Raw genomic sequence first — 20,685 nt, 5'->3', positions numbered from 1 at the left:
TGGGGGTCTCACAGTCACAAGCCCCATTCATTCATTCAATAGTATTTATTGAGCGCTATGTGCAGAGCACTGTACTAAGCACTTGGAATGTACAATTCGGCAACAGATAGAGACAATCCCTGCCCACTGACGGGCTCACAGTCTAATCGGGGGAGACAGACGGAAAAAAACAAGACAACATAATCACGATAAATAGAATTAAGGTGATGTACACCTCATTAACAAAATAAATAGGGTAATAAAAATATATACGAATGAGCACAGTGCTGAGGGGAGGGGGAGGGGGAGGAGCAGAGGGAAAGGGGGGAAAGGGAGCTTAGCTGAGGGGAGGTGAAGGGGGAAAAGGGGAGGGAGCAGAGGGCAGAGGGGGAGCAGAGAGGGAGTAGAGGGAAAAGGGGAAGCTCAGTCTGGGAAGTCCTCTTGGAGGAGGTGAGCTCTCAGTAGGGCTTTGAAGAGGGGAAGAGAGTGAGTTTTGGCGGAAGTGAGGAGGGAGGCCATTCCAGGACAGCGGGAGGACGTGGGCCAGGGGTCGACGGTGGGATAGGCGAGAACGGGGGACGGTGAGGAGGTGAGCGGCAGAGGAACGCTTGCCCAAGGCCACACAGCAAACAATTGGCAGAGTCAGGATTGGAACCTATGACCCAGGCCCGGGCTTTGGCCACTATGCCATGCCGCTTCCCCGCGCAGAGCATTGCAGCGTATCACAATATCGTCAAGAATCGCCCTCTCCTCTCCACCCAAATCGCTACCTTGCTGGTACAATCTCTCATAATATCCCTCCTGGATTACTGCATCAGCTTCCTTTCTGATCTCCCAGCCTCTTGTCTCTTCCCGCTTCAGTCTGTACTTCATTCTGCTGCCCGGATGATCTTTCTACAGAAACACTCTGGGCATGTCACTCCCCTCCTCAAAAATCTCCAGTGGTTGCCCATCCACCTCCATATCAAGCAAAAACTCCTCACTATTGGCTTCAAGGCTCTCCATCCCCTCGCCCCCTCTTACCTCACCTCCCTTCTCTCCTTCTCCATGGCAGCCCGCACACTCCGCTTCTCTGCCACCGCTCTCCTCCTCACTGGGCCTCCTTCTCGCCTGTCCCACCATCGACCCCTGGCCCACGTCCCACCACAGAGCTGGAATGCCCTCCCTCTCACGTCCGCCAAACTAACTCTCTCCCCTTCTTCGAAGCCCTACTGAGAGCTCACCTCCTCCAGGAGGCCTTCCCACACTGAGCCCTCCCTTTCCCTATGCTCCTCCTATCCTACCTTTTATGCATTTATCCCTGGTTCTATTTATCTATTTTGATGGTATTGATGCCTACTTGTTTTGTTGTCTGTTTCCCCCTTCTAGACTGTGAACCCATTGTTGGGTAGGGATTGACACCCATCGACACCCACGCCCGTCACCCCCGCCGATTGTTCCGGACCTTTAACTCTCTCCTTAGGCTCCCTGTTCCTCCCCCTCCCCCATCTCTCACCCCCAATGATCTGGCCACCTATTTCCTCACGAAAATCAACACGATCAGGTCTGAGCTCCCCAAAGTCACCCCTCCGCCTCTCCCCTCCCCCCCAACGACCCCCTCCCCTACTTTCCCATCCTTCCCTGCAGTATCCTCAGAGGAGATCTCCTCCCTCCTCGCAAGTGCCACCCCCTCCACCTGCGCCTCGGACCCCATTCCCTCTCACCTTCTTAAAACTATCGCCCCTGCCCTCCTCCCTTCCTTAACTTCTATTTTTAACCACTCAATCTCCAAGGGCTCCTTCCCCTCTGCCTTCGAACATGCCCACGTCTCCCCCATCCTAAAAAAAGCCGCTCTTGACCCCACTTCCCCCTCCAGTTATCGTCCTATCTCCCTACTACCCTTCCTTTCCAAAATCCTAGAACGGGTCGTCTACAATCGATGCCTAGAATTCCTTAACTCCCATTCTCTCCTAGACCCCCTCCGATCTGGCTTCCGTCCCCTCCACTCTACCGAGACTGCTCTCTCTAAGGTCACCCGTGACCTCCTTCTTGCCAGATCCAATGGCTCCTACTCCATTCTGATCCTCCTCGACCTCTCTGCCACCTTTGACACTGTCGACCATCCCCTCCTCCTCCATACCTTATCTCACCTCGGCTTCACGGACTCTGTCCTCTCCCGGTTCTCCTCTTACCTCTCTGGCCGATCATTCTCGGTCTCCTTCGCTGGAGCCTCCTCCCCCTCCCATCCTTTAACTGTTGGAGTTCCTCAAGGGTCAGTTCTCGGCCCTCTTCTGTTCTCCATTTACACTCACTCCCTCGGTGAACTCATCCGCTCTCACGGCTTTGACTACCATCTCTACGCAGATGACACGCAGATCTACATCTCCGCCCCTGTCCTCTCCCCCTCCCTTCAGGCTCGCATCTCCTCCCGCCTCCGGGACGTCTCCACCTGGATGTCGGCCCGCCACCTAAAACTCAACGTGAGCGAGACTGAGCTCCTCATCTTCCCTCCCAAACCCGGTCCTCTCCCAGACTTCTCTATCACCGTAGATGGCACGACCATCCTTCCCGTCTCTCGGGCCCGCAATCTCGGTGTCATCCTTGACTCGTCCCTCTCGTTCACCCCACACATCCTATCCGTTACCAAGACCTGCCGGTTTCACCTCTACGATATCGCCAAGATGCGCCCTTTCCTCTCCACCCAGATGGCTACCTTACTATTACGGGCTCTCGGCTAGACTACCGTGTCAGCCTTCCCTCTGACCTCCCTTCCTCCTCTCTCGCCCCGCTCCGGTCTATTCTTCACTCCGCCGCCCGGCTCATCTTCCTGCAGAAACGATCTGGGCCTGTCACTCCCCTTCTTAAACAACTCCAGTGGTTGCCTATCGACCTCCGCTCCAAACAAAAACTCCTCACTCTAGGCTTCGAGGCTCTCCATCACCTCGCCCCTTCCTACCTCTCCTCCCTTCTCTCTTTCTACCACCCACCCCGCACGCTCCGCTCCTCTGCCGCCCACCTCCTCGCCGTCCCTCGGTCTCGCCCATCCCGCCGTCGACCCCCGGGTCACGTCCTCCCGCGGTCCCGGAACGCCCTCCCTCCTCACCTCCGCCAGACTGATTCTCTTTCCCTCTTCAAAACCCTACTTAAAAATCACCTCCTCCAAGAGGCGTTCCCAGACCGAGCTCCTCTTCCCCCTCTACTCCCTCTGCCATCCCCCCTTTACCTCTCCGCAGCTAAAGCCTCATTTTCCCCTTTTCCCTCTGCTCCTCCACCTCTCCCTTCCCATCCCCACAGCACCGTACTCGTCCGCTCAACTGTATATATTTTCGTTACCCTATTTATTTTGTTAATGAATCGTACATCGCCTCGATTCTATTTAGTCGCCATCGGTTTTTACGAGATGTTCTTCCCCTTGACGCTGTTTAGTGCCATTGTTCTCGTCTGTCCGTCTCCCCCGATCAGACCGTAAGCCCGTCAAACGGCAGGGACTGTCTCTATCTGTTGCTGACTTGTTTATCCCAAGCGCTTAGTACAGTGCTCTGCACATAGTAAGCGCTCAATAAATACTATTGAATGAATTCACTCTTTCTGTTGCCGAATTGTATTTTCCAAGCGTTTAGTACAGTGCTCTGCACATAGTAATTGCTCGGTAAATACGACTGAATGAATGAATAATTCCAACTCTATCACCTCACCTGCTGTGTTTTGGGACCATGGGCAAGTCACCTCACTTCTCAAGATCTCAGTTTCCTCATCTGTAAAATGGTCACTCAATAGTAGCTCTTCCTCAGATTGTGTGAGGCAGGGAGGGTGTCCAACCTCATCGTTTTGTGTCCACCCCAGTGCTTGGCACACAGTAAGCACTTAAATGCTGCGGTTATTATTATTATTATTTTGACAGAGCACCGGATTTGGGAAGTGCTCAATAAATGCCGCTTCTCCTATCAACAAAGGAGTTGGAACCTTAATCTTATTTCGCCGTGAATATCAATAACTAAAACCACTGGTTTCTACCCAGTTTTCTTCCTCCAGGTTTGAGAGAATGACCAAAGTCATACATTTCCACCTAATTCTAAATGAATTTGGAATGGGTAATTGAAAGTGAGAGGAAGATGTTCATTTTTTCTGGCCATCAATCCCGTATTCTCATTCTTCACTTTACTGCAGAGAAACGGACCTTCCTTTAATGGGAACACTGGTTGTTTAAAAAAAAAAAAAACGAAAACCCTGTATCTCAACGGCATTTCATAAAGCACCATGTTTAGCTCGCAATTCACATTTCCACATAGAAGTTTCCTTCTCTCCTGCTATGGATTTAGAGTAGACTTGAATGACTAAATGGCTTAGTGGAAAGAGCCCGGGCTTGGGAGTCAGAGGTCTTGGGTTCTTCGCCACTTGTCAGCTGTGGGCAAGTCACTTAACCTTTCTGTGCCTCAGTTACCTCATCTGTAAAATGGAGATCAAGACCGCGAGTCCCAAGTGGAACAACCTAATTACCTTACATCTACCCCAGCACTCAGAACAGTACTTGGCACATAGTAAAGTCTTAACAAATGCCATCGTTATTATTACTAATCCCCATTTTACAGATGAGGTAACTGAGGCACAGAGAAGTGGGCCTTCTCCTCTTCCTCCTCCTCCGCCTCCGCTGCTGCCTTCTTTTTGTGAAAATGACCTCTCCTTCATCTTACCTGACTGAGGATCCGGCCACACTTGCGTCCGATCTTTTCCACCAAATCGAAGATGGGAAAATTCCAAGTGTTTAGCTGCCCCATTAGTGAATCCAAATTATCCATGACGAGGGGTTCGGGAGCAAGAATGGGTTTATCCTGCACAAGGATCAGACACAAAAACACAAAAAACACTTAGTATTAGAGGTGGGAAACCCAGGGGTCACAAGTGACCACTGGCCTAGACAGCTTAGGTCACTGTGGGTAGGGAATATGTCTGTTTATTGTTGAATTGTACTCTCCCAAGCACTTAGTACAGTGCTCTGCATGCAGTAAGTGCTCAATAAATACGATTGAATGAATGAATCCTCTGGGCAGATGATAACTTTTTTAAAAATGATATAAGTTAAATGCTCAAGATGGGCCAGGCACTGTACTAAGTGCTGGGATAGAAACAAACTAATGAGGATGAACACAGTCCCTGTCCCACATGGGGCTCAACAGTCTTAATTCCTATTTTACAGTCAAGGGAACCGAGACCCTGAGAAGTGAAGTGACTTGTCCAAGGTCACACAGCAGATTAGTGGTGGAGCTGGAATTAGAACGTAGGTCCGTCTGTCCCCCGGCTTCTTCTAATCCCCAGGACCGTGCTCTATCCATTAGGCCACACTGCTCCTTTCATTCATTCAATCCATTCAATAGTATTTATTGAGCGCTTACTATGTGCAGAGCACTGTACTAAGCGCTTGGAATGTACAAATCGGCAACAGATAGAGACAGTCCCTGCCCTTTGATGGGCTGACAGTCTAATCGGGGGAGACAGGCAGACAAGAACAATGGCAATAAACAGATTCAAGGGGAAGAACATCTGGTAAAAACAATGGCAAATAAATAGAATCTGAGTGATGTACATCTCATTAAACAAAATAATAGTGCTCCTGTAACTCCTGCCTAAACCCTGAGCTGACTGGAAGCCCACTACCAGTTGGGAGGTGGGGGGGGGGGAAATTCCTCTCTCCTCACTCCTTTCTGGTTTCGAGGGGTGGCTCTTTTAGTGAACGACTCTCTCCCATTTAATGTTAACGTTGGTATTTATTAAGTGCTTACTATGTGCCGAGCACTGTTCTAAGCGCTGGGGTAGACACAGGGGAATCAGGTTGTCCCACGTGGGGCTCACAGTCTCAATCCTCATTTTACAGATGAGGTAACTGAGGCACGAGAAGTTAAGTGACTTGCCCAAAGTCACACAGCTGACAAGTGGCCGAGCCGGGATTCGAACCCTTGACCTCTGACTCCAAAGCCCGTGCTCTTTCCACTGAGCCACGCCGCTTCTCAATTAAATAACAATAATACTAATAACTATTATCGGTATTATTATTTTGGTAATTGTTGAGCACTTATTATGTGCCAGGCACTGTACTAAGCACTGGGGTGGTTGCAAACAAATCAGGTTGGACACAGTAGTCCCCATCCTATGTGGGGCTCAGTCTCAATCCCCATTTTATTCATTCATTCAATAGTATTTATTGAGCTCTTACTATGTGCAGACCCCTGTACTAAGCGCTCGGGAATATACAATTGGGCAACAGATAGAGACAATCCCTGCCCAATGTCGGGCTCACAGTCTAATCGGGGGAGACAGACGGACAAAAACAAGACAACATAAACACGATAAATAGAATCAAGGGGATGTACACCTCATTAACAAAATAAATAGGGTAATAAACTGAGGCCCAGAGAAGATAAGTGACTTGCCCAAGGTCACACAATAGACACATGACAGAGCCGGCATTAGAACCCATGACCTTTGGACTCAGGCTCTATCCACTATGCTGGACGTCTCTCCCCTCACGCCTCTAGTGTTGGTCCTTCTGGGTTATCGAGTTCCCCGGACAGGGCGGAGATTACGAGCAGACTTGGCCATGCCTCAGATGCCCCATCTCTGACTTTGGGACACTATTTCCATTTTCCCAACTCTGAACTGGGAACTGTGGTGCCCATTTACCCCCTCAGTTCTCAAGAGGCCAGATGAGAGATTTAACAATAATAATAATAATGTTGGTATTTGTTAAGCGCTTACTATGTACAGAGCACTGTTCTAAGCGCTGGGGGAGATACAGGGTAATCGGGTCGTCCCACATGAGGCTTACAGTCTTAATCCCCCTTTTACAGATGAAGTAAGTGAGGCACATGCCCAAAGTCACACAGCTGAGAAGTGGCAGAGCCGGGATTCGAACTCCCAAGCCCATGTTCTTTCCACCGAGCCACGCTGCTTCTGATTCCAACTCAAAGATGGATGGCGTCTCCCGTCGGGAAAGGCGGATGGGCCTCGGGGCTTAGATGTCAGGACAGAGTCCCCACGCTCGCTCAGCGCCACTGGGGCTCTCTGGCTCCCTTCGTCGCGTTCCCGCCAGGGCCCAAGCGCAAAGAGTGAGCTGGTAGGCAAGGGGGACGGGCAAATGTGGCCTTTGCCCACGGTAGCCGACTCCAGGGAGAGTCGGGGCTACAACTCGGTTCTTCCGGTCCCCAGAGCCGGGCTCTCTCCCCAGGACCCCCAGAAGGACCTCTGGTCCTCCAACAGAGCTTCTCTCCATCATCAAAAAAGAGCTGTGGCTTAGTGGAACGAGACGGGCCTGGGAGTCAGAAGGACCTGGCTTCTAATCCCCACTCCGCCGCCTGTCCGCTCCGTGACCCTGGACAAGTCATTTCACTTCTCTGTGCCTCCGCTGTCTCATCTGTAAATGGGGATCAAGACTGTGCGCCCCATGGGGGACAGGGATTATATCCAATCTGATTAACTTGTAGCTACCCCAAGGCTTAGAACAGTGATTGGCACATAGCCAGCACTTAACCAATAGTATAATTATTATTATTCTCAAGTCCACTAAATTCTATGGGAGCGTGTGTTTTCACTCCACAGTCCGGGTCAAACATCGTTGGGGGATTAGGGAAGGTTCTTCAATGTCGGGTGTCTATCTGGTGTTGGAAGATACAGCCTAAGAAGCAGTGTGGCCTGGAGGAAAGAGCCTGAGCCTGGGAGTCAGAGGACCTGGGTTCTAATCCCAGCTCCTCCACCTGTCTCCTGAGTGACCCTGTACGAGTCACTTCACTTCTCTCTGCCTCAGTTCCCTCATCTGTAAAATGGGGATGAAGACCGTGAGACCGACATGGGACAAGGACTGCGTCCACCCTGATTAATTTGTCTCTACCCCAGCGCTTAGAACGGTGCCTGGCACATAATAAGCACTTAACCAATACCGCAAAAAAGTACTAAACTAGATCATACACCTGTCAATTCTCAATCGACATGCTATGAACGTGGAAATATGCCGTCCACGTGACCCCGTGAAAGATCATTCCCACAGGCCAGAGGTCATCTCTTTGAGGGCGGAGTGCGACATTCCGACCATTTATTACAAAGCTTTCCGGAGTGCCGAGATGGGGGACCCTCTTCTTCGGCTAAGACCCCGTGAATGGATCTTAGAGTAGCCATGAAAATAAGCACTGTCCTACCTGCCCGGGACCAAAGAGAAATCAGAATGGGATTAGGCGAAAGCAGGCAGCGGGCCCAAAAGACTTTTCCCCTCTAGAATGTAAGCACCCCCTCTAAACTGTAAACTCACTGTGGGCAGGGAATGTGTCAACTAACTCTATTAAATACTCTTTCAAGTGCTTAGTACAGTGCTCTGCACACGGTAACGACTCAATATCAAACAGATAATCGCTCTTCCCCACTTCAAAACGTTATTGAAAGCACATCTCCTCCAAGAAGCCTTATAATAATAATGTTGGTATTTGTTAGGCGCTTACTATGTGCAGAGCACTGTTCTAAGCGCTGGGGTAGACGCAGGGGAATCAGGTTGTCCCACGTGGGGCTCACAGTCTTAATCCCCATTTTACAGATGAGGTAACTGAGGCACAGAGAAGTGAAGTGACTTGCCCACAGTCACACAGCTGACAAGTGGCAGAGCAGGGATTCAAACCCAAGACCCCTGACTCCAAAGCCCGTGCTCTTTCCACTGAGCCACGCTGTCCCCGACTGCACCCTCCTCTTCTCTTCTCCCACTCCCTTCTGCTCCGCTCTTACTTGCTCCTTCATTCTTCAACCCTCCCTTCCCCACAGCACCTATGAATATATCTGTACGTATCTGTAATTTACATATTTATTTATATATATATTTACTGATTGATTCATTCACTCAATACTATTTACTGAGCGCTTACTATGTGCAGAGCACTGTACTAAGCACTTGGAATGGACAGATCGGCAACAGATAGAGACCATCCCTGCCCAAAGACGGGCTCACAGCCTAATCGGGGGATATTAATGTCTGTCTCTCCTTCTAGACTGTGAGCTCATTGTGGGCAGGGAATAATAACGATGGTATGTGCCAAGCACTGTTCATTCATTCAGTCATATTTATTGAGCACTTACTGTGTGCACAGCACTGTACTAAGCGCTTGCATTGTTCAATTTGGCAACAGATAGAGACAATCCCTGCCCAACAACGGGCTCACTGTCTAAGAGTGTCTAAAACTGTTCTAAGCGTTGGTGTAAATACAAGGTAATCAGGTTGCCCTCATGAGGCTCACAGTCTTAATCCCCATTTTACAGATGAGGGAACTGAGGCACAGAGAAGTGAAGTGACTTGCTCAAGGTCCCACAGCAGACAAGTGGCAGAGCCGGGATTAGAACCCATGACCTCTGACTCCCAAATCCGGGCTCTTTCCACTGCTTGTTGTTATACTGTACTCTCCCGAGCACTCAGTACAGTGCTGTGCGCACAGTAAGCGCTCGACAAATACGACTGAATGAATGAATGAAATATGTTTCATTCATTCAATCGTATTTGTTGAGTGGCTACTGTGTGCAGAGCACTGTACTAAGTGTTTGAAATGTACAATTCGGCGACAGATAGAGACAATCACTGCCCAACAACGGGGTCAGAGTCTCAAAGATTGATTTATTGGGCCATCCATCTGGCCCTTCCTGTCAACTCCCTTTGTGTTTGATTCCCAGGTGAGTTTGGATTGTTAATCATTGTTATTACTACTACTAAAGACAATAATAGTGATCATAAGAATTGTAATAATAACAATAATAATTGTACTAAGCACTGGAGTAAATATCAGATGATCAGGTCTGGCTTGAGGCTCCCACGTTTAGGGAGGAATTCGGAGGGAGCCGTCGGTCCAGATGAGGGGAGCGGTGAGGGCGGCCAGGATGGGGGGTCGGAGGCTGGGAGGGGATTTCAGCTGCCCACGTGGACGGACCCCAAGCACAGCTGGCCCACCGAGGCAGCTTCCAGAAACCACTCGCTGGCCTAGAGAAGTAGCATGGCCTACCGGAAAGGGCCCGGGCCTGGGAGTCAGAGGACCTGGGTTCTAATCCTGGCTCCGCCACTAGTCTGCCATATGACTTTGGGCAACTCACCTCACTTCTCTCTGCCTCAGTTACTTCATCGGTAAATTGGGGAGTAAGACCGTGAGCTCTATATGCGGCTTGATGATCTTGTGTCTACCCCAGTGAGGCCTAGGGGCTAGAGCCCGGGCCTGGGAGTCAGAGGACCTGGGTTCTAATTCCGGCTCCGCCAGTGGTCTGCTATATGACCTCGGGCAAGTCACTTCACTTCTCTGTGCCTCGTTTACCCTAATCTGTAAAATGGGGGATCAAGACTGTGGGACCTCTGTGGGACACCCTGATTACCTTGTATTTCACCCAGCGGTGAGAAAAGTGTTTGGCGCATAGTAAGTGCTTAACAAATACCATGATTAATAATTGCTATTATTCTTATCGTTAGTGGGGTGCGTACACTGGGCCAAACGGAACCGGCAATGGAGCGGACGGGGATGGAACCCGGGCAGAGACGGGCGCGACAGAACGCGTCCGCCCGACGGCCGCCGTGTTGGATGGGCCCAGAGGAAATCCTGGGGTCTCGGGCGGAGGTAGCGCGGGGTAGGGGGAGAGGGCCGCAGTTACCACGAAGATGACGGCCTCGGGGGCGTAGGGGCTGCAGGGCGACCCCTTTCTCAGCGGCTCTTTGGAGGCCTCCACCTCGTCCTCGTTCTGGACGATGTCGCTGCTGTCGCTGTTGTTGGTTTCGTAGTCCGAGGTCACTTGCGCTGCGTCATCTGCAATGGACAGCGGCCGGGCGGTTTAGTCAGTCAGCCAGTCAGTCGATGGTATTTACTGAGCACTTACTGTGTAGGGAGTACTGTGCTCAGCGCTTGGGTGAGAACAACAGAACGATATAAGAGACCCGATCCCAGCCCACGTCAAATTTACGGTCAGTCAGTCAACCCCATCTGTTGAGAGCTTACTGTGTGCAGAGCACCGTATAAACACTTGGGAGGCTACAGCGGAGCAATAAAACAGATACATTCCCAGTGAGCTTACAGTCTAGAGGGGTGTCGGACATTAATAGAACTCAATAAATGACAGATCTGGGCATAAGCGCTATGGGGCCGGGAGGGGGGAATGAATAAAGGGAGCAGATTAAGGGGATGCAAAAAGGGGATATGGGGGCGTTTAGTCGTCAGCGAAGGCCTCTTGGAGGAGATGGGCCTTCAGCTTCGAAGTGGGGAAGAAATTGTCCATCTGATATGAGGGGGGAGGACGTTCCAGGCCAGAAGGAGGTGGGTGAGAGGTTGGTGGCCAGAATGACGAGATGGAGGCCCAGTGAGAAGGTTGGCATTAGCGGAACCAAGTGTGCGGGCTGGGGTGGAATAGGAGAGTAGGGAGGTGAGGTAGGTGGGGGCAAGTTGATTGAGCGGCAGACATTAATATACAAAAATAAATTACAGATATACTAGAGACACAGGGTTAGGCTGGCTATGGAGAGAATCAGCGTGGCTCAGTGGCAAGAGCACAGATTTGGGAGCCAGAGGAAGTGGGTTCTAATCCCGACTCCCCCACTTGTCTGCTGTGTGACCTTGAGCAAGCCGCTTAACATCTCCGTGCCCAGTCATCTCATCTGTAAAATGGGGATTAAGACTGTGAGGCCCACGTGGGACAACCTGATTACGTTGTATCTTCCCCGGTGTTTAGAACAGTGTGTGACACCTAGTAAGAGCTTAACAGATACCATCATTATTGCTATTATTATTATTACAGATGGGGTGCAGGTTCTGCAGGAACAGGCTAAGAGGCAGCATGGCTTCTGGAAAGAGCAGAGGACCCGGGTTCTAATCCCGGCTCTGCCATTTACCTGCTGGGGGACCTAGGGTGAGTCATTTCACTTTTCTGGGCCTCAGGTACCTTATGTAAAATGGGGATTCAAAACCCGTTCTCCCTTCCTCTGAGACCGTGAGCCCCATGGGGGACAGCGACTGTGTCTAGCCTGAATAACTTGGCTCAGTCCCAGTGCTTGGTACAGTGCTCGGCACATAGTAAGTGCTTAATAAATGAAACAGTTATTCTCATTATTAGGACGGGGAGGGGGAGATGAGTGCTGTGAGCAACCATTGCCCTTATATTCCTACCTGGAGAGAGGTGTCCTTCATAATCGACAAAGTCACCACTGCTCTTGCACTCATGCACCAGGAGCCCAAATTACGCCCGAGGAAAATTCTACGGGCAGAAACCTGGGAAAGGGGCATGGAACGCCTTGACACTTTGGTTCCTGAGTGAGACTGCCCGATTCTCCATTTCCCAGAATAATCATCTCGACGGTATTTATGGAAAACTTGCTTTGGGCTAAGCACTGTGCTAAGGCCTGGGGTAGATGCAAGATGATCAGTAATAATAATAATTGAGGTATTTGGGGTTTACTATGTGTCAAACACTGCTCTAAGTACTGGGGTAGATACAAGCTAATCAAGCTGGACACCGTCCCCGTCCCACACGGGGCTCACGGTCTTAATCCCCATTTTAGGGGGATTAGGTAACTGAGGCCCAGAGAAATGTAATAACTTGACCAAGGTCACCCAGCAGACATGCGGTGGAGCTGGGATTCGAATCCAGGTCCTTCTGACTCCCGGGCCTGTACTCTATTCATTAGGCTGTGCTGCACATATGTTCGATATGGGGCTCACAGGGGAAGAACAACAGGAATTGAATGCCCATTTTACAATAAAGGAGGCCGAGGCTCAGAGAGGTTAGACTGTCAGCTCGATGTGAGGACGATGTTATATTGTCCTCTCCCACACTTTTAGTACAGTGCTCTGCACACGGTAAGCATTCCATAAACGCTGGAGAAGCAGCGTGGCTCAGTGGAAAGAGCACAGGCTTTGGAGTCCGAGGTCATGGGTTCGAATCCCTGCTCCACCACTTGTCAGCTGTGTGACTGTGGGCAAGTCACTTCACTTCTCTGGGCCTCGGTTACCTCATCTGTAAAATGGGGATTAAGACTTGTGAGCCCCTCGTGGGACGACCCGATTCCCTTGTGTCTACCCCAGCGCTTAGAACAGTGCTCTGCCCATAGTAAGCGCTTAACAAATACCGCCATTATTACCATAAATACGACTGACTGTTGGATCAGTTAAGCGACTTGCCCAAGCGGAGGAGCCGGGATGGGAAGCCAGGTCTACCGAATTCCAGGCCCTTGGCTCGTTCCACCAGACCAGGCTGCCTCACACGACCCTCTCTGTGTTGTCTTATCCACTCCCAACAAATGAGCACACGCGGTTGGCCGTCTAATGACTTCGGCTGGAAACTGAAGCTAAAATGGCAGAGGACCTGGATTCTAATCCCATCTCGGCCACTTGTTCGCTGGGTGACCCCGGGCCACTCCTTTCCATTCTCTAGGCCTCAGTTTCCTCATATGTGAAATGGGGATTAAATCCAACTCCCTCCTACTTAAACTGTTAGCCTCATGTGGCACAGGGCCCTTAGTCCAACCTGATTATAATAATAAAGATTGTATTAATAATGTTGGTATCTGTTAAGCGCTTACTACGTGCCGAGCACCGTTCTAAGCGCTGGGGTAGATACAGGGTCATCAGGTTGTCCCACGTGAGGCTCACAGTTAATCCCCATTTTACAGATGAGGTAACTGAGGCACAGAGAAGTGAAGTGACTTGCCCATGAGCATAGTGCTTAAGCACTATGTGCCAGGCACTGTACTAAGCGCTGGAGGCACTGTATTAACCTTGTATTGACTCCAGCGCTATGTATGCCAGGCACTTAGCAAGTACCACTGAAAATAAATCCTTGTATTTTTTGTTATAGCATTTGTTAAGCACCACGTTCCAGGCGCAATTCTAAGCGCTGGGGTAGATACAAGCTAATTAATTTGGAAACAGCCCCTGTCCCACATGGGGCTCACAGTCTTGATTCTCATTTTACAGATGAGGTCACTGAGGCCCAGAGAAGTGAAGTGATTCGCCCAAGGTCACACAGCAGACAGACGGCAGAGCAGGGATTAGAACCCATCACCTTCTAACTCCCAGTCCCGTGCCCCATCCGCTAGGCCACGCTGCTTAGAATAATAATAGCGGTATCTGTTAAGGGCTTACTATGTGCCAAGCACTAGGGAAGATACAAGATAATCAGGTCCCACAGGGGGTTCACTCGGTAAGAAGGAGAGAAAACAGGTTCCGAATCCCCATTTTGCAGATGAGGGGACTGAGCAAAGAGAGCAGCATAGCTTAGCGGAGAGAGCACGAGCCTGTGGTTAGAAGGCCTTAGCTTCTAATCCCTGCACCGTCACTTCTCTCCTGTGTGTCCTTGGACAAGTCACTTCACTCCTCTGTGCCTCAGTGACCTCATCTGTAACACGGGGACCGAGGCTGTGAGCCCCATGTGGGACAGGGACTGTGTCCAACTGAATTTGCTCGAATCCACTTGAGTGCCTGTACAGTGCCTGGCACACAGTAGGCACTTGACAAATGCCATAATTATCATTATTATTCTTATTAAGTGATTTGCCCAAGGTCCCAGGGCAGACGAGTGGTGGAGCTGGCAAGGTAACCCAGCTGTTCTGACTTTTAGGTCCATGCTCTTTCCACCAAAATAATAATAATAATGGCATTTGTTAAGCGCTTATTAGGTGCCAAGCACTGTTCTAAGTGCTGGGGTAGATGCAAGGTAATCAGATTGTCCCACGTGGGGCTCACAGGCCTCATCCCCATTTTACAGATGAGGTAACTGAAGCACAGAGAAGTTAAGTGACTTGCCCAGCGTCACGCAGCTGACAAGTGGCAGAGGCGGGATTAGAACCCTAGGCCACACTAGTCCTTCTCCGGAAAGAACAGGGGACTGGGAATCGGGAGAACCAGGCTCTGACACTGGCCTACTGGGGGGGACCTAGAGCAGGTAAGTAAGGCTCTCTGGCCTCAGTTTCCTCACCTATAAAATGGGGATGAGAAACCTGATCCAAGTCCCTGCTGTCTATCTTTCTTCCTTCCTGAAGATGGGTCTTGGGCCTACAAATTCAGCTGCCGGTGGAAGGCGTAACTGATGCTCAAGAAATGCTAATCCCTGATTGACCCATTACTGATGATGGTATCTGTTAAGTGCTTACTGTGGGCCAAGCACTCTTCTAAGCTCTTGGGGAGATACAAGGTCATCAGGATGTCCCACGTGGGGCTCACAGACCTCATCCCCATTTTAAGGATGAGGGAACTGAGGCACGGGGAAGTGAAGTGACTGGCCCAAAGTCACACGGCCGATTAGTGGCGGAGCCGGGATTAGAACCCACGATCTCAGGCTCCCAAGCCCGGGCTCTTTTCACTGAGCCACGCTGCGATTAGACCGTGAGTCCCGAGTGGGACAGAGCCATTTTCTAATCTGATTATCTTGGACCTGCCCGGCTGCTCACACAGGGCTTGGCACGTAGTAAGTGCTATACAAAGACCTTTATCTCTTTAAACGAGCCCACAGCTTCCCCAGAGTTCCAGGGACGGTCGTGTTAGAGCTCCCTGAGGGCGGCCATGTTGGACGTCAGCTGGGACAACTCCCCCCAAAAAGGATTCCACCAAAGGTGGCCACGTTGGATGTCAACGGGGAGGGCCTTGTTGGATGGCACCCGGGGCGGCCGTGTTTGATTCCACCTCGGTGGTAGCCTGGGGCGGCAGGCTCAGGAGACGAAGCCAAGGATATTAACTTTAGGAGCAGACGTCGAGGCCCCCGACTGGCTGCTCCCTCACACCGGGGGCGGGACGTGAGACCTTGTTAGACTGTACATATCTTCATCACCCTATTTATTTTGTTTAATGAGATGTACATCACCCTGCTTCTATTTATTTGCCACTGTTTTAATGAGCTGTTCTTCCCCTTGACTCTATTTATCGCCATTGTCCTTGTCTGTCCGTCTCCCCCGATTAGACCGTGAGCCCGTCAGAGGGCAGGGACCGTCTCTATCTGTTGCCGATTTGTCCATTCCAAGCGCTTAGTACAGTGCTCTGCACCTAGTAAGCGCTCAATAAATACCATTGAATGAATGAATGAATGACTGCCGCTCTGGAATCCCGGGACTTGGGCAGCTGGGAGCTACGTTGGCCGTCCCCGCAACCGGTCCCCTTGGAGAAGGTGGCTCCCACCAGGGCCCTGGCTGAAAAAGTGAGGAAATTTCCCTGACCATAGACTTTTGTGTAATAATAATAATGTTGGCATCTGTTAAGCGCTTACCATGTGCCGAGCACCGTTCTAAGCGCTGGGGTAGGTACAGGGTAATCAGGTGGTCCCACGTGAGGCTCACAGTCTTCATCCCCATTTTACAGACGAGGGAACTGAGGCCCGGAGAAGTTAAGTGACTTGCCCAAAGTCAAACGGCTGACTAGTGGCGGAGCTGGGATTAGAACTCATGACCTCTGACTCCTGAACCCGTGCTCTTTCCACTGAGCCACGCTGCTTCTCTATAAAAACGCGGTCAGGCTCAGGGTGCAGGCTCAAGGAGCAGGACCAGGGCCTAGGCCGCAGCGGACAAGCTCCCGTCCGGGGCCGGCCACGGCACTTCCCTCCGCGGAAAACTCCAGAGAACAGAGTGACGGACGGCAGAGGAAAATTCTGCGCATCAGGGAGTGCCCGCTCACCTGAAGCTGGACCTCGGATTCTGGGACCAGGACAATATGAGACAGACATGCCCACAGAGAAGCAGCATGGCCTAGTGGTTAGGGCACGGGCCTGGGAGTCAGAAGGACCTGGCTCCTAATCCTGTCTCAGCCACTTGTCTGCTGTGCGACCTCGGGCAAGTCACTTCACTTCTCGGTGCCTCAGTTCCCTCATCTGTAAAATGGGGATTAAGCCTGGGAGCCCCATGTGGGACAGTCACTGTGTCCAACCCGATTACCTTGTATATATCCCGGCACTTAGTAGTCATTCAGTATTTATCGTGCACTTACTGTGTGCAGAACTCTGGATTAAGCTATGAAGCATTTGGTTTTTTTGGTGCTTATTAAGTGCTTACTATGTGACAAGCACTGTTCTAAGCGCTGGGGGGGGATACTAGGTGATCAGGTTGCCCTACGTGGGGCTCACAGTCTTCATCCCCATTTTACAGATGAGGTAACTGAGGCGCAGAGAGGTTAAGTGACTTGCCCAAAGTCACACAGCCGACGAGTGGCGGTGTCGGAATTGGAACCCACGCCCTCTAACTCCCAAGCCGGGGCTCAGTCCATTGAGCCGCTCTGCTTCCCGCTTTAATAAACGTCTGGGAGAGTACGCTATAACACTATAACCGACACATTCCCTGCCCGCAATGAATTTGCGGTCTAATACAGAGCCCGGCACATAGTAAACTTTTAGCAAATGCCATAAAAGAGTGTGCCTGCATAGCCTTTCATGGTCGTGTGTGTAAACATTTAAATACCTTTGCACATGTGCATATGATATAACAATAATAATAATAATGATGGCATTTAAGCACTTACTATATGTGCAAAGCACCGTTCCAAGCACCGGGGAGGATACAAGGTGATCAAGTTGTCCCACGTGGGGCTCAGAGTCTTAATTCCCATTTTACAGATGGCGTAACCGAGGCCCCGAGAGGTTAAGTGACTTGCCCAAAATCACACAGCTGACAAGTGGCTGGGCCGGGATTTGCACCCACGACCTCCGACTCCCAAGCCCGGGCTCCTTCCACTGAGCCACGCTGCTTCTCTGATATATGCACTCGCACACGTGCAGTGAGGTGATCATTACCCCGTGGCACGTGGAGTTTCCATTCTACGAGCTGAAAAACTTCCAAAATCGGACTGGGGGGCGTGGAGACCGGTTGGAGTTCGGGAGAGCAAAGTGGTTCTTTCTGCACCGAGTTCCAATCCAACGGGAAGGAGGCCGAGCAGAGAAGAGAAGCCTGCCTCTGTCCCTCCTTACTCCCCAGGTTCCTCGCCCCCAGCCCGTGAGAGGACAGTAGGAAGGAATTCGATCCCAACAGGCCTCGGTTTCTCCTCAGTGTCCCCTGTCTGCCTCCTCCCCCAGGGCACTTTGGAGATGTTCCCTACTTTTATTTTTTATGGTACTTAATGAATAAGAAGAAGAAGAACGGTATTTTTAAGCGCTTACTAGGTGCCAAGCAATGTTCCAAGCACTGGGGTAGACAAGGTAAGCAGGTTTTCCCACATAAGACTCACAGTCTTAATCTAAGAAGAATAATGGTATTTCTTAAGCGCTTACTATGTGCCAAGCAATGTTCTAAGCACTGAGGTAGATATAAGGTAAGCAGGTTTTCCCACATAGGGCTCACAGTCTTAATTCCCATTTTACAGATGAGGGAACTGAGGCCCAGAGAAGTGGCTTGCTCAAGGTCACACAGCAGAAAGGTGTCTAAGGTGGGATTAAAACCCGCGACCTCTGACTCCCAAGCCCGTGCTCTTTCCACTAAACCATGCCGCTTCTCGAATCCCGGCTCGGCCACCTGTCAGCTGTGTGACTTTGGGCAAGTCACTTAACTTCTCGGTGCCTCAGTGACCTCATCTGTAAAGTGGGGATTAAGACTGTGACCCCCACGTGGGCCAACCTGATTCCCCTGTGTCTACCCCAGCGCTTAGAACAGTGCTCGGCACATAGTAAGCGCTTAACAGATACCAACCTTATTATTATTATTCTTAAGCGCCTACTCGGGTCAAGCACTGTTCTAAGCGCTGGGGTAGATACAAGTTGATCAGATTGGACACAGTGCATGTCCCACATGGGGCTCGCAGTCTTAATCCCTATTTTATATCCCTATTGGGAAGTAGCGTGGCTCAGTGGAAGGAGCCCGGGCTTGGGAGTCCGAGGTCATGGGTTCGAATCCCAGCTCTGCCTCTTGTCAGCTGGGTGACTGTGGCCAGGTCACTTAACTTCTCTGTGCCTCAGTTACCTCATCTGTAAAAGTGGGATTAAAAGAATGAGCCTCAGGTGGGACAACCTGATTACCCTGTATCTACCCCGGTGCTCTGCACATAGTAAGCGCTTAACAAATACCAACATTATTATTATTATTATTTTACAGATGCGGGAACTGAGGCCCAGAGAAGCAGCGTGGCTCAGTGGAAAGAGCACGGGCTTTGGAGTCAGAGGTCACGGGTTCAAATCCCGGCTCGGCCGCTTGTCAGCTTGTGTGACTATGGGCAAGTCACTTCACTTCTCGGTGCCTCAGTTACCTCATCTGTAAAATGGGGATTAAGACTGTGAGCCCCACGTGGGACAACCTGATTCCCGCGTCTACCCCAGTGCTTAGAACAGTGCTCGGCACATAGTAAGCGCTTAACAAATACCAACGTTATCGAAGTGTTTTGCCCAAGGTCACCCGGCAGACAAGTGGGAGAGCTGAGATTAGAAGCCAGGTCCTTCTGATTCTCAGGCCCGTGCTCTATCCACTAGGCCGTGCTGCTTCTTTCATAATAATGATAATAACAATTTTATTTTTTAAGCGTTTACTACGTGCCAAGCATTATTCTACGTGCTGGGGTCGATATAGGGCAATCAGGTTGTCTCACGTGAGGCTCATTCTTTTAATCCCACTTTTACAGATGAGGTAACTGAGGCACAGAAAAGTGTTTTGACCAAGGTCACACAGCAGACAAGTGTTGGAGCCAAGATGAGAACTCATGGCCCGTGCTCTTTCCACTAATCCACGCTCCTTCTCTTTCACGGCAGTTTGCCCCTCGGAGTGGCCCCGAGAAATCCTGGCCACGGAGGCCTGCTCTCCTCGTCTCGTGGATCTCCGTTGGCCACCAACTAGCCCTTCCGGGCTGACTCCAAACCCCTCACGCCCTCCCGGGACTCACCTGTCCTGCCCGGGGAAGAAATCCCTGAAGTGTTCCTCTCCAACTGCGCGTCCGTAGTGTTGCCTTGGCTAAAAGGTCTTCCACAGCTGAGAAACACAGGAGCATGAGGTCAGTACGTGGCAATTTCCTCCCCTTTCCGGAAACATGCCTTTCCCAGGAAAACAGGAATCTTTATCCAGAGTGCCACTGCCCTTCGCCCAGAAAGGAGATCCCCCCCCGCCACCTCAGATCTTCATAGGGCCTTGCTTCCTGGAGAGCGTAAAATTGACAAGCTGAAGGCTGAGAATAGCCGTAATAATAACGATAATAATAATGCTAGTATTTGTTAACCGCTTACTATGTGCAAAGCATCGTTCTAAGCACTGTGGGGGGGATACGAGGTGATCAGGTTGTCCCACGTGGCGATTAGAAGCCACAAGAAAGGATTAAGTTGGTCCCAGTTTGCCCTGATAGGCATTTCCAAGTATACTCTGCAGCGTGGCTCAGTGGAAAGAGCACGGGCTTAGGAGTCAGAGGTCATGGGTTCTAATCCCGGCTCCGCCACTTGTCAGCTGTGTGACTTTGGGCGAGTCACTTAACTTCTCCGCCCCTGTCCTCTACATCTCCGCCCCTGTCCTCTCCCCCTCCCTTCAGGCTCGCATCTCCTCCCGCCTCCAGGACGTCTCCACCTGGATGTCGGCCCGCCAACTAAAACTCAACGTGAGCGAGACCGAGCTCCTCATCTTCCCTCCCAAACCCGGTCCTCTCCCAGACTTCTCTATCACCGTGGATAGCACGACGGTCCTTCCCGTCTCTCGGGCCCGCAATCTCGGTGTCATCCTTGACTCGTCTCTCTCGTTCACCCCATGCATCCTATCTGTTACCGAGACCTGCCGGTTTCACCTCTACAATATCACCGAGATGCGCC

General features: G+C 50.9%; 1 protein-coding gene across 3 annotated transcripts in view; it reads right to left on the bottom strand.

Moving 5' to 3' along the window:
* Nucleotides 1-20,685, bottom strand: part of PDE3A (phosphodiesterase 3A) — a 298,794-nt gene that overhangs the window by 29,718 nt on the left and 248,391 nt on the right. For all 3 annotated transcript variants that reach the window (XM_029052392.1, XM_029052378.2, XM_029052387.2), the window contains exons 7-9: nt 19,779-19,864; nt 10,609-10,760; nt 4,650-4,787 (exon numbers count right to left, since the gene is read on the bottom strand). In XM_029052392.1, coding sequence (XP_028908225.1) covers nt 4,650-4,787; nt 10,609-10,760; nt 19,779-19,864 — 376 coding nt within the window. The remainder of the gene's footprint in view (nt 1-4,649; nt 4,788-10,608; nt 10,761-19,778; nt 19,865-20,685) is intronic.

Source organism: Ornithorhynchus anatinus, chromosome 2 (genome assembly GCF_004115215.2).
Source record: "Ornithorhynchus anatinus isolate Pmale09 chromosome 2, mOrnAna1.pri.v4, whole genome shotgun sequence".
Taxonomy (NCBI): Eukaryota; Metazoa; Chordata; class Mammalia; order Monotremata; family Ornithorhynchidae; genus Ornithorhynchus; species Ornithorhynchus anatinus.
Note: the sequence above shows the minus strand (reverse complement) of the source record. Positions and strands in the feature narration are given on the sequence as shown.